Source organism: Oncorhynchus mykiss, chromosome 21 (genome assembly GCF_013265735.2).
Source record: "Oncorhynchus mykiss isolate Arlee chromosome 21, USDA_OmykA_1.1, whole genome shotgun sequence".
Taxonomy (NCBI): Eukaryota; Metazoa; Chordata; class Actinopteri; order Salmoniformes; family Salmonidae; genus Oncorhynchus; species Oncorhynchus mykiss.
The window spans coordinates 61,077,232-61,098,527 of record NC_048585.1 but is presented as its reverse complement, the minus strand read 5'-3'; the positions used below and the strand labels follow the sequence as shown (position 1 = coordinate 61,098,527).

The window sequence follows — 21,296 nt, the reverse complement described above, 5'->3', positions numbered from 1 at the left end:
AGGGCTGATACCTGTATCTTTATGGGGTCTATACTAGGGCTGATACTACTGTCTATACTACTACGTACTAGGGCTGATACCTGTATCTTTATGGGGTCTATACTAGGGCTGATACCTGTATCTTTATGGGGTCTATACTAGGGCTGATACCTGTATCTTTATGGGGTCTATACTAGGGCTGATACCTGTATCTTTATGGGGTCTATACTAGGGCTGATACTACTGTCTATACTACTACGTACTAGGGTTGATACCTGTATCTTTATAGGGTCTATACTAGGGCTGATACCTGTATCTTTATGGGGTCTATACTAGGGCTGATACCTGTATCTTTATGGGGTCTATACTAGGGCTGATACCTGTATCTTTATGGTGTCTATACTAGGGATGGTACTTGTATCTTTATGGTGTCTATACTAGGGCTGATACCTGTATCTTTATGGTGTCTATACTAGGGCTGGTACCTGTATCTTTATGGTGTGTCTATACTAGGGCTGGTACCTGTATATTTATGGTGTCTATACTAGGGCTCATGCCTGTATATTATGGTGTCTGTATCTTTATGGTGTCTATACTAGGGCTGGTACCTGTATCTTTATGGTGTCTTTATCTTTATGGTGTCTATACTAGGGCTGGTTTCTGTATCTTTATGGTGTCTGTATCTTCATGGTGTCTATACTAGGGCTGGTACCTGTATCTTTATGGTGTGTCTATACTAGGGCTGGTACCTGTATCTTTATGGTGTCTATAATAGGGCTCATACCTGTATATTATGGTGTCTGTATCTTTATGGTGTCTATACTAGGGCTGGTACCTGTATCTTTATGGTGTCTATACTAGGGCTGGTACCTGTATCTTTATGGTGTCGGTATCTTTATGGTGTCTATACAAGGGCTGGTACCTGTATCGTTTTGGTGTCTGTACTAGGGCTGATTACTGTATCTTTATGGTGTCTATACTAGGGCTGGTATCTGTATCTTGATGGTGTCTGTACTAGGGCTGATACCTGTATCTTTATGGTGTCTGTACTAGGGCTGATACCTGTATCTTCATGGTGTCTATACTAGGGCTGATACCTGTATCTTTATGGTGTCTATACTAGGGCCGATACATGTATCTTTATGGTGTCTATACTAGGGCTGATACCTGTATCTTTATGGTGTCTATACTAGGGCTGGTACCTGTATCTTTATGGTGTCTATACTAGGGCTGGTACCTGTATATTCATGGTGTCTGTACTAGGGCTGGTACCTGTATCTTTATTGTCTCTATACTAGGGCTCGTACCTGTATCCTTATGGTGTCTATACTAGGGCTGGTACCTGTATCTTTATGGTGTCTGTATCTTTATGGTTTCTATACTAGGGCTGGTACCTATATCTTTATGGTGTCTATACTAGGGCTAGTACCTGTATCTGTATGGTGTCTATACTAGGGCTGGTACCTGTATCTTTATGGTGTCTATACTACGGCTGATACCTGTATATTTATGGTGTCTATACTAGGGCTGATACCTGTATCTTTATGGTGTCTATACTAGGGCTCGTACCTGTATCTTTATGGTGTCTATACTAGGGCTGGTACCTGTATTTTTATGGTGTCTGTCTTTAATGTTGTCTATACTACGGCTGATACCTGTATCTTTATGGTGTCTATACTAGGGCTGATACCTGTATCTTTATGGGGTCTATACTAGGGCTGATACCTGTATCTTTATTGGGTCTATACTAGGGCTGATACCTGTGTCTTTATGGTATCTATACTAGGGCTTATACCTGTATCTTTATGGTGTCTGTTCTAGGGCTCATACCTGTATCTTTATGGTGTCTATACTAGGGCTGGTACCTGTATCTTTATGGTGTCTATACTAGGGCTGATACCTGTATCTTTATGGGGTCTATACTAGGGCTGATACCTATATCTTCATGGTGTCTGTTCTAGGGCTCATACATGTCTCTTTATGGTGTCTATAGTAGTGCTGGTACCTGCATCTTTATGGTGTCTGTATCTTAATGGTCTCTATACCAGGGATGATACCTGTATCTTTATGGTGTCTGTATCTTTATGGTGTCTATACTAGGGCTGGTACCTGTATCTTCATGGTGTCTATACCAGGGTTGATACCTGTATCTTTAAGGTGTCTATACTAGGGCTGGTACCTGTGTCTTTGGGGTGTCTATACTAGGACTGGTACCTGTATCTTTATGGTGTCTATACCAGGGATGGTACCTGTATCTTCATGGTGTCTATACTAGGGCTGGTACCTGTATCTTTATGGTGTCTATACTAGTGCTGGTACCTGTATCTTTATGGTGTCTGTATCTTTATGGTGTCTATACTAGGGCTGATACCTGTTTCTTTATGGTGTCTATACTAGGGCTGGTACCTGTATCTTTATGGTGTCTGTATCTTTATGGTGTCTATACTTGGGCTGGTACCTGTATCTTCATGGTGTCTATATCAGGGTTGATACCTGTTTCTTTATGGTGTCTATACTAGGGCTGGTAAATGTATCTTTGTGGTGTCTATACTAGGACTGGTACCTGTATCTTTATGGTGTCTATACTAGGGCTGGTACCTGTATCTTCATGGTGTCTATACTAGGGCTGATACCTGTATCTTTATGGTGTCTATACTAGGGCTGGTACCTGTATCTTTATGGTGTCTATACTAGGGCTTATACCTGTATCTTCATGGTGTCTGTTCTAGGGCTGATACCTGTATCTTTATGGTGTCTATACCAGGGCTGGTACCTGTATCATTATGGTGTCTATACTAGGGCTGATACCTGTATCATTATGGTGTCTATACTAGGGCTGATACCTGTATCTTTATGGTGTCTGTATCTTTATGGTGTCTATACTAGGGCTGATAACTGTATCTTTATGGTGTCTGTTTCTTTATGGTGTCTATACTAGGGATGATACCTGTATATTTATGGTGTCTATACTAGGGATGATACCTTTATCTTTATGGCGTCTATACTAGGGCTGATACCTGTATCTTTATGGTGTCTGTTTCTTTATGGTGTCTATACTAGGGCTGATACCTGTATCTTTATGGTGTCTATACTAGGGCTGATACCTGTATCTTTATGGTGTCTATACTAGGGCTGATACCTGTATCTTTATGGTGTCTATACTAGGGCTGATACCTGTATCTTTATGGTGTCTATACTAGGGCTGATACCTGTATCTTTATGGTGTCTGTTTCTTTATGGTGTCTATACTAGGGCTGATACCTGTATCTTTATGGTGTCTATACTAGGGCTGATACCTGTATCTTTATGGTGTCTATACTAGGGCTGATACCTGTATCTTTATGGTGTCTGTACGATACCAGTATTGTGTTGCTTGTTAGTATCATGGCAAGGAAGCAAAACACGATGCATATTTAACTTCTTTATGAAAACATTCCTAAAGTTGGAAACAAACATTATGTTGTCATCCAGAGTCACATATGTTTTCTAATCTATATATATTTATTTATTAAGATATATATATATTTTTTAACCTATATATATATATATATTTATTTTCTAAGATATATTTTTATGTTTTCTTATATATATATTTTTATGTTTTCTTTATATATATATATATATATATATATATATATATATATTTTCTAAGCTATAGCACACAATATTTTACATACAGCAGGTTTTTAAACACCAGTTTAGTGTGCTTTGTGTTTTCATTTTTTCCATGGAAAATATTGCGTTTCTGGTATCATCACAGCCCTAGTATGTACTGTGTAGGCACCCGATCTGATCCACAAGGGAGACTATCTACCACCCAACCACCAATCAGATTAGAGCCATAAGGAAGACATCTACCACCCCACCACCAATCAGATTAGAGCCATTATGGAGACTAGACATCTACCACCCCACCACCAATCAGATTAGAGCCATTATGGAGACTAGACATCTACCATGGATCTATCAGATTAGGGGGACAATGTCGTTTTTTGTCCTTCCACACTGGTTCTGAAATCACCATTACCCACTAACTCATTTTTTTTCAGATTAATAAGTGTTTGAACTAGTTATGTATCAATATTTATCGTTTACAAATTAGCTACAGAGAGATCTTCTTTGGCCACGCAGTGCGCCTCGCAAACGGCGAGGTGTCCTCGTTATGAAACTATTAATTTTACCCTGTATATCTAGAAAATATAGCCATAAAACTATTGCCGATGGTGAACAATCTAAATGAAATCTATAATAATCTATAGTAATCTATAATAATCTAGTAATCTATAATAATCTATAGTAATCTAGTAATAATCTATAATAATCTATAGTAATCTATAATAATCTATTGTAATCTATATTAATCTATTGTAATCTATATTAATCTATAATAATCTAGTAATCTATAATAATCTATAGTAATCTATAATAATCTATAGTAATCTATAATAATCTATAGTAATCTATAATAATCTATAGTAATCTATAGTAATCTATAATAATCTATAGTAATCTATAATAATCTATAGTAATCTATAATAATCTATAGTAATCTATAATAATCTATAGTAATCTATAATAATCTATAGTAATCTATAATAATCTATAGTAAACCTGTTCAGCAGGTTTAGCCACTAGCTCACTTTTATTCTGGTAAAACACCATGTTCAACATCCCATTGATAATAATTACCTAGCAAATGACATCGGTTGTCACTCAACTAATAAAGCCTAATATCACGCGTTGCCATTTTAGTATTTTGAATGCTGAAGGAGATCAGGAACAGGTCGTCTACTTCTCACTGGTCAGCATGCGAAGCTGAGCTCAGTGCTCAGTTTGACAAAGGCTACTGATATTACCTGGAGTTGTTCAGCAGATAACATGACATGTCTGTCAACGCAGGTACATGTAGTTGGACACTGAAGGAGAGGAGATGCATCAGCTGTCACCCGGGAACGGTACTTTTAAAATGAACTCGTTAGGTTACAACTTTACTTACTGTGGAAAGTAACTCGCTAGTCGTTAAAATTAGCTACGGAGCGCCACAGAGAGATGGTTTTGCATAACCAATTACCAATTACCTGAAAATGCCTGGCCCGTGTTAGTCATTGTTTTGCCCCAGTAGAGGGCGCACACTACCTTAGAATGGCTTGCCTACTTAGGACTCACGGAATATTCAGAGTGAAAACATTTAGCACCCAAAGGGTTGTCAAGCAGCACTGATGACATCACGGAGGGAAAGCTCAAGACTGAGTTCTCTGTCCGATTTCCTAATAGTTGTTTCAGTTGTTTTAGTAAATTGAACCGTGTATTTTGCAATAAAGTTGTCATCATTATTATTATTATTATTATCATTATTTTTATTATTACCATCATTATCATTAATATTATCATTATTATTAATATTATGATTCATATTATTATTATCATCATTATCGTTCATATTACTGTTATTATTATTATTAGTATCATCGCTATCATTAATATTATTATCAGTATCATACATTTTATTGTTGTTATTATGATAATAATGATAATAATATGAATGATAATGATAATATATATATATATATATATATATATATATATATATATATATAATATTATTATCATTGTCATTCATATTATCATTACTATTATTATCATTATTATCATTATTATCATAATAACGGCGCTAAAATTATCATTAGTAGTATTATCATTATCATTAATTTTATTATTATTGTCATTCATATTATTATCATTTATCATAACGACGATAAAATCAATTATAATAATATAAATGATAATTAAGATAATGATAATAATATTAATGATAGTGATGATACTAATAAATAAAGAAATATAATATTATCATCATTATTATCATTATCATTCATATTATTATTATCATTAATATTATCATTATTATCATTAATATTATTATTATCATTATTAATATTATTAGTATTATTATTATTATTTATATTATTATCAGTATTATCATTATCATTAATATTATTTTCCTTAATATTATTAGCATCGTTATTATCATTAGTATTATTATCATTAATATTATTATATTATTTTCATTAATATTATGATCATCATTATCATTAATATTATGATCAGTATTATCATTAATATTATTATCATTAATATTTTATCATTATCATTAATATTATTAGCATTATTATCATTATTATCATTATCGTTATTATTATCATTAATAGTATTATTATTATCATTGTTATCATTATCGTTATTATTATCATTAATAGTATTATTATCATTGTTATCATTATTGTTGTAACGGTTTTCTAGGTGTGAAGGAGAGTCGGACCAAAATGCGGCGTGTCTATTGCAATCCATGTTTAATGAAGTAACACACTAAACACAAACACTATCAAAACAATAAACTTAACGAAAACCGAAACAGCCTATACTTGTGTAACCTAACACAGAACAATGACACTAAGGACAATCACCCACGACAAACTCAAAGAATATGGCTTCCTAAATATGGTTCCCAATCAGAGACAACGATAAACACCTGTCTCTGATTGAGAACCACTTCAGACAGCCATAGACTTAGCTAGAACACCCCACTAGCTACAATCCCCATACATACACACCACATACAAAAACCCATGCCACACCCTGGCCTGACCAAATAAATAAAGATAAACACAAAATACTTTGACCAGAGTGTGACAGAACCCCCCCCTCTAAGGTGCGGACTCCCGAACGCACCTCAAAACAATAGGGAGGGTCCGGGTGGGCGTCTGTCCATGGTGGCGGCTCCGGCGCGGGACGTGGACCCCACTCAATCAATGTCTTAGTCCCTTCTCCTCACGTCCCTGGATAGTCCACCCTCGCCGCCGACCATGGCCTAGTAGTCCTCACCCAGAACCCCACTGGACTGAGGAGCAGATCGGGACTGAGGGGCAGCTCGGGACTGAGGCAGCTCGGAACTGAGGGGAAGCTCAGGAGTGAGAGGAAGCTCAGGAGTGAGAGGAAGCTCAGGAGTGAGAGGAAGCTCAGGCAGGTTGATGAATCTACCAGATCCTGGCTGGCTGGCAGATCTGGCAGATCCTGGCTGACTGGCAGATCTGGCAGATCCTGGCTGACTGGCAGATCTGGAAAAGTCTGGTCGACTGGCAGATCTGGAAGAGTCTGGTCGACTGGCAGATCTGGAAGAGTCTGGTCGACTGGCAGATCTGGAAGAGTCTGGTCGACTGGCAGATCTGGAAGAGTCTGGTCGACTGGCAGATCTGGAAGAGTCTGGTCGACTGGCAGATCTGGAAGAGTCTGGTCGACTGGCAGATCTGGAAGAGTCTGGTCGACTGGCAGATCTGGAAGAGTCTGGTCGACTGGCAGATCTGGAAGAGTCTGGTCGACTGGCAGATCTGGAAGAGTCTGGTCGACTGGCAGATCTGGAAGAGTCTGGTCGACTGGCAGCTCTGGCTGCTCCATGCTGACTGGCTGCTCCATGCTGACTGACAGCTCTGGCTGCTCCATGCTGACTGGCAGCTCTGGCTGCTCCATGCTGACTGGCTGCTCCATGCTGACTGGCAGCTCTGGCTGCTCCATGCTGACTGGCTGCTCCATGCTGACTGGCAGCTCTGGCTGCTCCATGCTGACTGGCTGCTCTGGCTGCTCCATGCTGACTGGCTGCTCCATGCTGACTGGCTGCTCCATGCTGACTGGCGGCCCTGGCTGCTCCATGCTGACTGGCGGCCCTGGCTGCTCCATGCTGACTGGCGGCCCTGGCTGCTCCATGCTGACTGGCGGCCCTGGCTGCTCCATGCTGACTGGCGGCCCTGGCTGCTCCATGCTGACTGGCGGCCCTGGCTGCTCCATGCTGACTGGCGGCCCTGGCTGCTCCATGCTGACTGGCGGCCCTGGCGGCTCCTTGCAGACTGGCGGCTCTGGCGGCTCCTTGCAGACTGGCAGCTCTGGCGGCTCCTTGCAGACTGGCAGCTTTGGCGGCATCCTGCAGACAGGCAGCTCTGGCGGCTCCTTGCAGACTGGCAGCTCCTTGCAGACTGGCAGCTCCTTGCAGACTGGCAGCTCCTTGCAGACTGGCAGCTCCTTGCAGACTGGCAGCTCTATGCAGACTGGCAGCTCCTTGCAAACTGGCAGCTCCTTGCAAACTGGCAGCTCTATGCTAACTGGCAGCTCTATGCTAACTGGCAGCTCTATGCTAACTGGCAGTTCTGAACAGGCGGGAGACTTTGGCAGCGCTGTAGAGAAGGAAGGCTCTAACAGCGCTAAACAAGCGGGAGACTCCGACAGCGCTGGAGAGGAGGAGGGCTCCGACAGCGCTGGACAGGCGAGGCGCACTGTAGGCCTGATGCGTGGTGCTGGCACTGGTGGTACTGGGCCGAGGACACGCACAGGAAGCCTGGTGCGGGGAGCTGCTACCGGAGGGCTGGGGTGTGGAGGTGGCACAGGATGGGTTAGACCGTGAAGGCGTACTGGAGATCTTGAGAGCGGTGCTGGCACAGGACGTGCAAGGCTAGGGAGGTGCACAGGAGGCCTGGTACGTGAGACTGGCACCATCTTCACCAGCCGACTAACACGCACCTCAGGACGAGTATGGAGCGCTGACCCAGGTGCCATCAAATCCCCGACACGCTCCGTCGGGCGAATTCCATGTTTAAAACACCAACACAGCAACTCCCTCATTTCTCTCTCCTCCAATTTCCCCATTAACTCCTTCACAGTCTCTGTTTCGCTCACCTCCAACACCGGCTCTGGTTCTGGTCTCCTCCTTGGCTCCTCACGATAAACAGGGAGAGTTGGCTCAGGTCTGGCTCCTGACTCTGCCACACTCTCCCTGAGCCCCCCCCCAAGAAATTTTTGGGGCTGACTATGGGGCCTCCGTCCGCGCCGCCTTGCTTGCTTCGCAAACTCCATTCTCCTATATCCTTCCGCGCACTGCTCCATCGAATCCCAGGCGGGCTCCGGCACTCTCCCTGGGTCGACCGCCCACCTGTCTATCTCCTCCCAAGAAGTATAGTCCATACTGTACTCCACTTTGGGCTGTTCCTGCCTGTTGACACGCTGCTTGGTCCCTTTGTGGTGGGTGATTCTGTAACGGTTTTCTTGGTGAGAAGGAGAGTCGGACCAAAATGCGGCGTGTCTATTGCAATCCATGTTTAATGAAGTAACACACTAAACACAAACACTATCAAAACAATAAACTTAACGAAAACCGAAACAGCCTATACTTGTGTAACCTAACACAGAACAATGACACTAAGGACAATCACCCACGACAAACTCAAAGAATATGGCTGCCTAAATATGGTTCCCAATCAGAGACAACGATAAACACCTGTCTCTGATTGAGAACCACTTCAGACAGCCATAGACTTAGCTAGAACACCCCACTAGCTACAATCCCCATACATACACACCACATACAAAAACCCATGCCACACCCTGGCCTGACCAAATAAATAAAGATAAACACAAAATACTTTGACCAGGGTGTGACAATTGTTCTTTTTATCATTATTATCATTGTTATTATTGTCGTTATTATTATCATCATTATTATTATTATTTTATTTCATTGTTATTTGACCTTTGTAGGTCAGCAGCTTATATTTATGGGGTCCCAAGTGGCTCAGCGGTCTAAGGCACTGCATCTCAGGCATCACTACAGACACCCTGGTTCGAATCCAGGCCGATGCACTTGTATCTAAAGCATTTGAATCGACCGATGACCGATGTGTATCGGTGAATTGGTACATCCCTAGTCTGTGTCTGCTGTGTGTGTTAAATGTACTATACATTAAACAAATCAAAATCACATTCATTAGCAGATGTTAATCTGAGTGTAGCGAAATGCTTGCGCTTCTAGTTCCGACAATGCAGTAATAACCAACGAGTAATCTAACCTAATAATTCCAAAACTACTACCTTATACACACAAGTGTAAAGGGATAAAGTACATAAAGATATATGTGATGGTACCGAACGGCAGTCTGATGGCCTTGAGATAGAAGCTGTTTTTCAGTCTCTCGGTCCCTGCTTTGATGCACCTCGCCTTCTGGATGATAGCGGGGTGAACAGGCAGTGGCTGATGATCTTTATGGCCTTCCTGTGACATCGGGTGGTGTAGGTGTCCTGGAGGGCAGGTAGTTTGCCCCCAGTGATGCGTTGTGCAGACCTCACTACCCTCTGGAGAGCCTCTGGTTGTGGGCGGAGCAGTTGCCGTACCAGGCAGTGATACAGCCCGACAGGATGCTCTCGATTGTGCATCTGTAGAAGTTTGTCAAGCCTCCTGAGGTTGAAGAGGTTGAAGAGGTTGAAGAGGCGCTGCTGCGCCTTCTTCACGATGCTGTCTGTGTGGGTGGACCAATTCAGTTTGTCTGTGATGTGTACGCCGAGGAACTTAAAACTTACTACCCTCTCCACTACTGTCCCATCGATGTGGATAGGGGGGTGTTCCCTCTGCTGTTTCCTGAAGTCCACAATCATCTCCTTTGTTTCGTTGACGTTGAGTGTAAGGTTATTTTCCTGACACCACACTATTATTATGGTGTTAAATGCTGAGCTGTAGTCGATGATTCTCACATAGGTATTCCTCTTGTGTGTCTGTGTCTGTGTGTGTGTAACACCTAGTGTCGAGGAGAGAACTACACCACCTGTCCTCGACAACCCTAGACCATGACAACTACACCACAGTTGAAGTCGGAGGTTTACATACACCTTAGCCAACTATATTTAAACTCCGTTTTTCAAAATTCCTGACATTTAATCCTAGTAAAAATTCCCTGTCTTAGATCAGTTAGAATCCCCACTTTATATTAAGAATGTGAAATGTCAGAATAATAGTAGAGAGAACGATTTATTTCAGCTTTTGTTTCTTTCATCACATTCCCAGTGGGCCAGAAGTTTACATACACTCAATTAGTATTTGGTAGCATTGCCTTTAAATTGTTTAACTTGGGTCAAACGTTTCGGGTAGCCTTCCACAAGCTTCCCACAATAAGTTGGGTGAATTTTGGCCCATTCCTCCTGACAGAGCTGGTGTAACTGAGTCAGGTTTGTAGGCCTCCTTGTGCGCACACACTTTTTCAGTTCTGCCCACACATTATTTTATAGGGTTGAGGTCAGGGCTTTGTGATGGACACTCCAATACATTGACTTTGTTGTCCTTAAGCCATTTTGCCACAACTTTGGAAGTATGCTTGGGGTCATTGTCCATTTGGAAGACCCATATGCAACTAAGCTTTAACTTCCTGACTAATGTCTTGAGATGTTGCTTCAATATATCCACATCATTTTCCTACCTCATGATGCCATCTATTTTGTAAAGTGCACCAGTCCCTCCTGCAGTATTGCACCCCCACAACATGATGCTGCCACCCCCGTGCTTCACGGTTGGGATGGTGTTCTTCGGCTTGCAAGCAACCCCCTTTTTCCTCCAAACATAACGATGGTCATTATGGCCGAACAGTTCTATTTTTGTTTCATCAGACCACAGGACATTTCTCCAAAAAGTACAATCTTTGTCCAGATGTGCAGTTACAAACCGTAGTCTGGCTTTTTTATGGCGGTTTTGGAGCAGTGGCTTCTTCCTCGCTGAGCGGCTTTTCAGGTTATGTTGATATAGGACTCGTTTTACTGTGGATATAGATACTTTTGTACTGGTTTCCTCCAGCATCTTCATAAGGTCCTTTGCTGTTGTTCTGGGAATGATTTGCACTTTTCGCACCAAAGTACGTTCATCTCTAGGAGACAGAACACGTCTCCTTCCCGAGGGGTATGACGGCTGCGTGGTCCCATGGTGTTTATACTTGCGTACTATTGTTTGTACAGATGAACATGGTACCTTTAGGCGTTTGGAAATTGCTCCCAAGAATGAACCAGACTTGTGGAGGCCTACAATTTCTTTTCTGAGGTCTTGGCTGATTTCTTTTGATTTTCCCATGATGTCAAGCAAAGAGGCACTGAGTTTGATGGTAGTTCTTGAAATAAATCCACAGGTACACCTCCAATTGACTCAAATTATGTCAATTAGCCTATCAGAAGCCTCTAAAGCCATGACATCATTTTCTGGAAATTTCCAAGCTGTATAAAGGCAATCGACTTAGTGTATGTAAACTTCTGACCCACTGGAATTGTGATACAGTGAATTATAAGTGAAATAATCTGTCTGTAAACAGTTGTTGGAAAAATGACTTGTGTCATGGACAAACTAGATGGTCTAACCGACTTGCCAAAACTATAGTTTGTTAACAAGACAAGTGTGTGTAAACTTCCGACTTCAACTGTATGTAATGGGCTATTTAAAGTTAGCCTAGGGGCCATCCCAATTACAACTACACTACTTAATGGGCTATTTAAAGTTAGCCTAGGGGCCATCCCAATTACAACTACACTACTTAATGGGCTATTTAAAGTTAGCCTAGGGGCCAACCCAATGACAACTACACTACTTAATGGGCTATTTAAAGTTAGCCTAGGGGCCAACCCAATGAGAGTGAACCAACATTGAAACAACATTGAAACAACATTGAAACAACATTGAAACAACAGTGAAACAACATTGAAACAACATTGAAGAATGGCTACGGTGCATAAAGATGGAGGAATTCAAATATGACAGTTATTGTTTTTAAAAGTTATTAAACTACGGCGCTCAATATGGTTCAATATGGTTCAATATGGCTCAATATGGCTCAATATGGTTCAATATGGCTCAATATGGCTCAATATGATTCAACATGGTTCAATATGGTTCAATATGGCTCAATATGGTTCAATATGGCTCAATATGGCTCAGTATGGTTCAATATGGTTCAATATGGCTCAATATGGTTCAATATGGTTCAATATGGCTCACTATGGTTCAACATGGCTCAATATGGCTCAATATGGCTCAATAGGGTTCAATGTGGCTCAATATGGTTCAATATGATCCAATATGGTTCAATATGTCTCAATATGGCTCAATATGGTTCAATGTGGCTCAATATGATTCAATATGGTTCAATATGGCTCAATATGGTTCAATATGGTTCTATGTGGTTCAATATGATTCAATATGGTTCAATATGGTTCAATGTGGCTCAATATGGTTCAATGTAGTTCAATATGGCCTAACATGGTTCGATGGGGTTCAATATGTTTCAATGTGCCTCAATATGGTTCAATGTGGTTCAATATGATTCAATGTGGTTCAATGTGACAATAAATCAGCACAAATCAACCTTTTTTGTGTGGCTTTTTCTAAAACGCTGCCGTCTTGGAAACAGAATTGGGATCATGTCTACTCTGCAATTGACGTCATGACCTAAGAGTAATGCAGACCAATGTACAATACAACGACCTACTTAGCCAACAAGGCATTTGTTGTAAGTACAATGGGGGCTACCATCTTATGCACCTCCTGAAAGATTACTGTGTTGTATCCACTTGTCGACTCGCCGATCTTCTTCCATTTCACTGGTTTCTCATCCCTCTCTCCTCTTCTCTCCTCTATTTCAGGAAGAGGCTATACCAGAGTTGGAGATAGATGTGGATGAGCTGCTGGACATGCCCAGTGATGATGACCGAGGAGCCAGAGTTAAAGATCTCTTGATAGACTGTTACAAACCTACTGAGGTACGTCAGGCCTTTCAGCAATAATATATTCCTCATGCTGCTGTTGAATCGGGGGGTCGTGTGTTTTAGGGTTTCGAACCCCAGGAAGAGTAGCTGCTCCCTAGCTAATGGGGATCCTAATAAAAAAAAAAACAGTCTCCCTTCCTTAGCCAGGGCCACACACAACCCCTAGCACCTATCCCCTAGGACACTTGTCCTTGAGCTGATTCTAATATTGACCTGGTTTATAAAATGAATCAAGTTAGTTACTGTGGATGGATTTGAAACCTACAGGAGGGTATCTCCAGGAACAGGGTTGGAGTTAAAACCTACAGGAGGGTATCTCCAGGAACAGTGTTGGAGTTAAAACCTACAGGAGGGTCTCTCTCCAGGAACAGGGTTGGAGTTAAAACCTCCAGGAGGGTCTCTCTCTCCAGGAACAGGGTTGTAGTTAAAACCTACAGGTGGGCCTCTCTCCAGGAACAGGGTTGGAGTTAAAACCTACAGGAGGGTTTCTCTCCAGGAACAGGGTTGGAGTTAAAACCTACAGGAGGGTCTCTCTCTCCAGGAACAGGGTTGGAGTTAAAACCTACAGGAGGGTTTCTCTCCAGGAACAGGGTTGGAGTTAAAACCTACAGGAGGGTTTCTCTCCAGGAACAGGGTTGGAGTTAAAACCTACAGGAGGGTCTCTCTCCAGGAACAGGGTTGTAGTTAAAACCTACAGGAGGGTCTCTCTCTCCAGGAACAGGGTTGGAGTTAAAACCTACAGGAGGGTTTCTCTCCAGGAACAGGGTTGGAGTTAAAACCTACAGGAGGGTTTCTCTCCAGGAACAGGGTTGGAGTTAAAACCTCCAGGAGGGTTTCTCTCCAGGAACAGGGTTGGAGTTAAAACCTACAGGAGGGTCTCTCTCCAGGAACAGGGTTGTAGTTAAAACCTACAGGAGGGTCTCTCTCTCCAGGAACAGGGTTGGAGTTAAAACCTACAGGAGGGTTTCTCTCCAGGAACAGGGTTGGAGTTAAAACCTACAGGAGGGTTTCTCTCCAGGAACAGGGTTGGAGTTAAAACCTACAGGAGGGTCTCTCTCCAGGAACAGGGTTGGAGTTAAAACCTACAGGAGGGTTTCTCTCCAGGAACAGGGTTGGAGTTAAAACCTACAGGAGGGTCTCTCTCCAGGAACAGGGTTGGAGTTAAAACCTACAGGAGGGTTTCTCTCCAGGAACAGGGTTGGAGTTAAAACCTACAGGAGGGTCTCTCTCTCCAGGAACAGGGTTGGAGTTAAAACCTACAGGAGGGTCTCTCTCCAGGAACAGGGTTGGAGTTAAAACCTACAGGAGGGTCTCTCTCCAGGAACAGGGTTGGAGTTAAAACCTACAGGAGGGTTTCTCTCCAGGAACAGGGTTGGAGTTAAAACCTCCAGGAGGGTCTCTCCAGGTACAGGGTTGGAGTTAAAACCTACAGGAGGGTCTCTCTCTCCAGGAACAGGGTTGGAGTTAAAACCTACAGGAAGGTATCTCTCCAGGAACAGGGTTGGAGTTAAAACCTCCAGGAGGGTCTCTCTCCAGGAACAGGGTTGGAGTTAAAACCTACAGGAGGGTCTCTCTCCAGGAACAGGGTTGGAGTTAAAACCTACAGGAGGGTCTCTCTCCAGGAACAGGGTTGGAGTTAAAACCTCCAGGAGGGTCTCTCTCCAGGAACAGGGTTGGAGAGCCCTGCCCTAGAGACAGTTGTTACTAACGGTGTGTTTTGTCCCTCTTCTCTCCTTTTAGGATGTTGTTACTAACGGTGTGTTTTGTCCCTCTTCTCTCCTTGTAGGATGTTGTTACTAATGGTGTGTTTTGTCCCTCTTCTCTCCTTGTAGGATGTTGTTACTAACAGTGTGTTTTGTCCCTCTTCCCTCCTTGTAGGATGTTGTTACTAACGGTGTGTTTTGTCCCTCTTCTCTCCTTGTAGGATGTTGTTACTAACGGTGTGTTTTGTCCCTCTTCCCTCCTTGTAGGATGTTGTTACTAACAGTGTGTTTTGTCCCTCTTCCCTCCTTGTAGGATGTTGTTACTAACGGTGTGTTTTGTCCCTCTTCTCTCCTTGTAGGATGTTGTTACTAACAGTGTGTTTTGTCCCTCTTCCCTCCTTGTAGGATGTTGTTACTAACAGTGTGTTTTGTCCCTCTTCTCTCACTGTAGGTGGTTGTTACTAACAGTGTGTTTTGTCCCTCTTCCCTCCTTGTAGGATGTTGTTACTAACAGTGTGTTTTGTCCCTCTTCCCTCCTTGTAGGATGTTGTTACTAACAGTGTGTTTTGTCCCTCTTCTCTCACTGTAGGTGGTTGTTACTAACAGTGTGTTTTGTCCCTCTTCCCTCCTTGTAGGATGTTGTTACTAACAGTGTTTTTTGTCCCTCTTCTCTCACTGTAGGTGGTTGTTACTAACGGTGTGTTTTGTCCCTCTTCTCTCCCTGTAGGTGGTTGTTACTAACGGTGTGTTTTGTCCCTCTTCTCTCCCTGTAGGTGGTTGTTACTAACGGTGTGTTTTGTCCCTCTTCTCTCCCTGTAGGATGTTGTTACTAATGGTGTGTTTTGTCCCTCTTCTCTCCCTGTAGGTGGTTGTTACTAACGGTGTGTTTTGTCCCTCTTCTCTCCCTGTAGGTGGTTGTTACTAATGGTGTGTTTTGTCCCTCTTCTCTCCCTGTAGGACTTTGTGTCTGATCTGCTGGATAAGATACGTGGCATGCAGAAACTCACCACCCCCCAGAAGAAATAACCTCACCCCTTTCTCCTCCCTCAGCCCAAATGGCCTTCCCCCACCCCCAACCTCACCCAACTGAAGAAATAGGAGCTTTGCCTCCTCAGAGATGGCGGGAGGAGGAGGAGGAGGAAGAGAAGAGAGTGGAGTAGAGGGACGAAGATAAAGAGAAGAGAAGGTGGAAGAGGAGGAGAGAAGATTGAAGCAGCCAATCAGATCTAAGCAGGGCTCATGATGTCCTATCCTGTGGTTTTATTTTAATGTTATATTTAGTTGAATCTTATTTTTTAGTTTTTTTAAAGGGGTTTGTATTGTTGTTAAATGATCGATGGATCTGTGCTATTTCTCATGTTAATGTGATGCCAGTGAACATAGCATACTATAATGTGGCTGTATGTTTAGTAGTGGTGAGTTTTAGTCCCAAATGGTAACTTATCTTTTATAGTCCACTACTTCTAACCAGGGCTCTGGTTGTGGACTGGGCGATAGGGAGCCATTTTGGCTCTGGTTGTGGACTAGGTGATAGGGAGCCATTTTGGCTCTGGTTGTGGACTGGGCGATAGGGAGCCATTTTGGCTCTGGTTGTGGACTGGGCGATAGGGAGCCATTTTGGCTCTGGTTGTGGACTAGGTGATAGGGAGCCATTTTGGCTCTGGTTGTGGACTGGGCGATAGGGAGCCATTTTGGGACGTAACCTTTTGAGTTTTAGGATGGGACTGACTCCTGCGTATAATACAGTGTATACATTTAAATGTTAGTCATTTAGCCGATGCTCTTATCCAGAGCGACTTATAGGAGCGATTAGGGTTAAGTGCCTTGCTCAAGGGCACAACGGCAGATTTTTCACCTAGTCGGTTCGGGGATACAAACCAACAACCTTTCTGTTATTGGTCCAATGCTCTTAACCACTAGGATACCTGCTGCCCTATACGCAGCTCTGTGTGTGTTTAACGTGTGTGTGGTCTGGAACACACACACACACACACACACCGGGGGACTTGAACAAAGTGGCCTTGTTTCTTTCTTGCTCTATATTTCTCTGTCTCTTTTTGTTCTTCTTCTTCTTCTTCTTCTTCTTCTCTAAAACAGTTTCTTTTGTCTCGCGTAGTGTGCAGTCTAAGGGCTATTTTCAGTGAGGGTCATGGAGAGTTTTCAGTAGAGCAGTGAACCAATGAGGGGTGAGATGGGAGGAGGGAGTGAAGGCAGGGCAAGCAAAGGGAGGGGGGGGAGAGGGGGGGAACTGTAGTGGAAAATTATGGCTGTCTGGATGCTTTTATCCAAATAGCAACACACACACTCACTCACACACACTCACACACACACACACACACACACACACACACACACACACACACACACACACACACACACAGGAAACAGCAGTAACACAGTCACAGACCACAGCTGCTGCTCCTTCATGCTCACATGTTAATAGTGGCTCTCTCTCCAACAAACACACAAATGGGAAGGGGGGGGGGGGGTGAAAAACCTAATCATTGAGAGATAAATAGAGCGACAGGGAGAGAGAGAGAGAGAGAATCAGAGGTCTTACCCTTCCTGGCTCACAAGGCCTCAGTGTTGCTTATCAGCTCTCTATCTGTCCTCACACACACACACACACACACACACACACACACACACACACACACACACAGACACACACACACACACACCCACACACACACAGAGACACACACACATCTCTCTATTTGGCCCTCACTCCTTCCTTCTTCTCTCTCCTTCCGTTCTACTTCCAACAATCATCTACACTGATGACCCCTCCCTCCATCTCTCTATTCAATCCGCATCGTGGAAGTTCAGCTTTACAGCGTGTCTGAAAGGTGACGTTTCCGTGGAGACCTCATTCACCGGTAAAACCTGTATACGTCGACTCAAGTCGGAAATGACCTTGACATTTCTATCACGGGCTTTTAAGGTTTTCCCAGATTGAATAAAAATCCGACTTTGCCTTTTGGCCTTTATTTATGTTACAAACCAAATAGAACGGGACTTTAATTTTTAATGGAACAATGTTTGTTTGTTGTTGATGTTTCTCCTCTTTTTAAAAAGGAGATCCTATTGTTGTTTAGAAAATAGGTCATCTAGAGGTCACCTAGAGGTCATTTATATCTCTACACTGCATTCTTTAGATGCAAATATCTATTCTAGGTAAATTTTTACTGTGTTTATTATTATTGTTATTATTATTAAGCCTGGGGTGTGTCCCAAATGGCACCCTATTCCCTATATAGTGCACTACTTTTGGCCAGAGCCCTATGTGGGCCCTGTGATAAGACTGCCGTCCTTTCCAGGGTGTACTTGTGCATCTGCCTCACAGCACATGAAAAATGCTCATATGGGCTGTTCTGACTCTGATATGGCGACTTACTTACCCATAAGTCTCTGGTCTAATGTAGTGCAGTGTGTAGGGGAATAAAGAAACCATTTGAGACGTAGCCCTGATAGACTGTTGTTGGGTGTGTCGGACTTATTTTACTGTATGACAACTTGCAAAAAAACAAACAAACAACAAAACAAAAAAAAAATATATTTTATTGATTAAAAGAAATGCTGTTTTAGAAGTGATGTGTTTCTGGAGGAAAAGATGAACAAACTGAAAAACAAAAATGTAGCAATATCAACAGGGTCTTGTTATTTACCAATTTTGTTACACTTTTATGCAACTTTAATAAAAATATGTTAAAATGAATTGTGTGTGTGTGTGTGTTTGTCCTTCAGAATAACCAACTATGTTTATGTGTGTCATTGGTAACATAACATGTATCACTGACATTGGAAATGGTTTTGTCGCCACCTGCAGGACATCCGCGGTATAATTATATCGTAAATAGAGCGCGCCAACAAAGACTTCATAATTAACCCAAGATAGACTAGAGCCTTTTTCCAATGGCAGCAAATGAATCAGTGGGCAGAACGAGGAAGGAGGTGGGCGGAGCCTAGTGGTTATTTGCATATTTCCGTTAGTGAACTCCTGCTATGTAAAGTGCGAATGCGCAAGAACTAATTTCGCCCTTACACTTCTTCTAAACAACATATTTAAAAAAAAAAAAACGTTGGTGATACAGTCTACAAAACGCAGTCCACTATGTTTATTAAAGATTCTAGTTTTGTTAACTGTATGGACTTCAAATGTTTTATCAATGAGAATCAGAACTTCATCAAAATCCATCTTCTCCCAGTGTCGGCCACTGGGCTTCCTCTCATCACCATATTTGGTAGTGAATGGAAACGCCAACCGGATGCTTCACCTTTATACATCTGGTGAAATATCTGGCTCATTGTTCTATCTGTGTAGTCCTAAAACCCGGAAAATGAGTTGCCCCTGGTTCGTTTCGTCATCCATATGGGGAAAGAACAGGGTTTCGGAACAAACACTGAAAATAAGGTCTGAGGTTAACACAGGATAAGGAGGCTGCTATTATTATATACGTTCTGTTCTATGAAATAATAGCAGTCAGTTAGCATGAACTTTATGAATTATGACGCCTTTATGTGCTTTTTTAAAAATTACATTAATTCTTCAAAATTGATAAAAAGTGACTTTAGCTGACAAAATCAGATCTCCTAAACCTGTTTACCACAGACCTTATTTTCGACGTTTGTCCTAAAACCAGACACAGAAAAAAAACCGCCATTCATTTTCCCCATAGGGAAAAAATAAATAAATTGGACCAACTGTGGACATTTTGTTGGTTCCCTCAAGGTCAAATGCTATTATTGATTTATTTTCTAGGGGCTTTAGGGTTCAGGTTAGAAACAGTGTTATGGCTAGGGTTAGTTTCAGGGTAAGGTTTAGGAGGTTAGGGTTTAGGAAAATAGGGTTAGGGTTAGGGTTAGGGTTAGTTTCAGGGTAAGGTTTAGGAGGTTAGGGTTTAGGAAAATAGTATTTCTAATGGGACTGAATTGTGTGTCCCCACACAGTTAGTTGTACAAGACTGTGTGTATTTGTATCCCAAAATAGCTTGGTTTTTCCAATGCCAAATTCCGCGGCAAATGTCAATACGGTAGAATCGAATGGAATCAGCCAATAGCGGGATCCTCCCCTTCAGCTCTCTGGATCGCATCAAGGTCAAACCTGCAGATTAAAAAAAATATACAATCATAATTTCACATCTCTATTTATAACTATATCCTATTTGTTATCATGTATATGCATACATATACACAAATCCTCGAAAGCAAATGAGTTGACGTTTAAGGTGACGTTTAGGGGATGATAATTATCTGGCCTGGGTTATCCCGGTAAGAGGAGTTTATATGGGTGAAAAGTGTTTGTACTCTTTTTTTGAATCGAGCTGCGTGAATCAGGTGCCTCTGTTCAAAGCCCAGATCAAAACTAAAGTAACAGCCTAGACCAGGTTAAAGCACGTGGACTATTTAGTAGGATTTTATCACATGCGAAAGTGATTGCTTTTAATAAAAACGCTTTATATGCCTTCCCAATGACAACTGGTTTAAAAATTCAGACATATATTTGATGGAAAAGAGGTGTATGTTTCCGGACGATTCACTATTGCTGCCTTGTTGACAACATGACTCGAATGGCGCAGATTACTGTTCCATTTGGAACGGGGCTCCTCCCTCACCGCGTTTCCCCGGTTACGTCACAGGCCATAGACCGGTGTAACCAGGGTTCAGATGAATAGAACTCCCCCAGTAGTTGAATATCCACTGCTCAAATAAACCAGGATTATGAACCGAGTGGCTGTTGGCCACTGATTGGTTAGGTCAGTACAGCAATATCTCACAGGACGGTTTCTATTGGCTAGGCATGTATTAAAACTCTGCGTTGATTGGCTAGACAGTAGAAGTGTAGGATCCGGCAGGATCGAGTCAGTAGAACTGTACTACACCTAAAAGGAAGTAGCCTAGTTTGAATATTGTGATAATAGAAGTGCACTTTACAGGATTAGAGCATAGCTCACGTACAAAACCACCAACGGTAAGTAGGATATTCTAGTTTTTAAACTGCATTCC

At 42.3% G+C, this 21,296-nt stretch overlaps 2 protein-coding genes across 5 annotated transcripts in view; both read left to right on the top strand.

The window, feature by feature from the left end:
• The window catches only part of LOC110510459 (protein phosphatase 1 regulatory subunit 14B), a 48,817-nt gene extending 29,809 nt beyond the window's left edge, over window positions 1-19,008 (top strand). For 2 of the 3 annotated variants that reach the window (XM_021591826.2, XM_036958335.1), the window contains 2 exons: window positions 13,465-13,581; window positions 16,248-19,008. In XM_021591826.2, the coding sequence (XP_021447501.2) occupies window positions 13,465-13,581; window positions 16,248-16,316 (186 nt within the window). In that variant the 3' untranslated portion in view covers window positions 16,317-19,008. The remainder of the gene's footprint in view (window positions 1-13,464; window positions 13,582-16,247) is intronic. The other variant, XM_021591827.2, reaches the window with a different exon arrangement.
• A 2,112-nt stretch (window positions 19,009-21,120) lies between these two features.
• Window positions 21,121-21,296, top strand: part of LOC110510457 (breast cancer metastasis-suppressor 1 homolog) — a 15,307-nt gene continuing 15,131 nt past the window's right edge. For both annotated transcript variants that reach the window (XM_036958330.1, XM_036958328.1), the window contains exon 1: window positions 21,121-21,261. The gene's annotated coding sequence lies outside the window, so the exon portion shown is untranslated. The remainder of the gene's footprint in view (window positions 21,262-21,296) is intronic.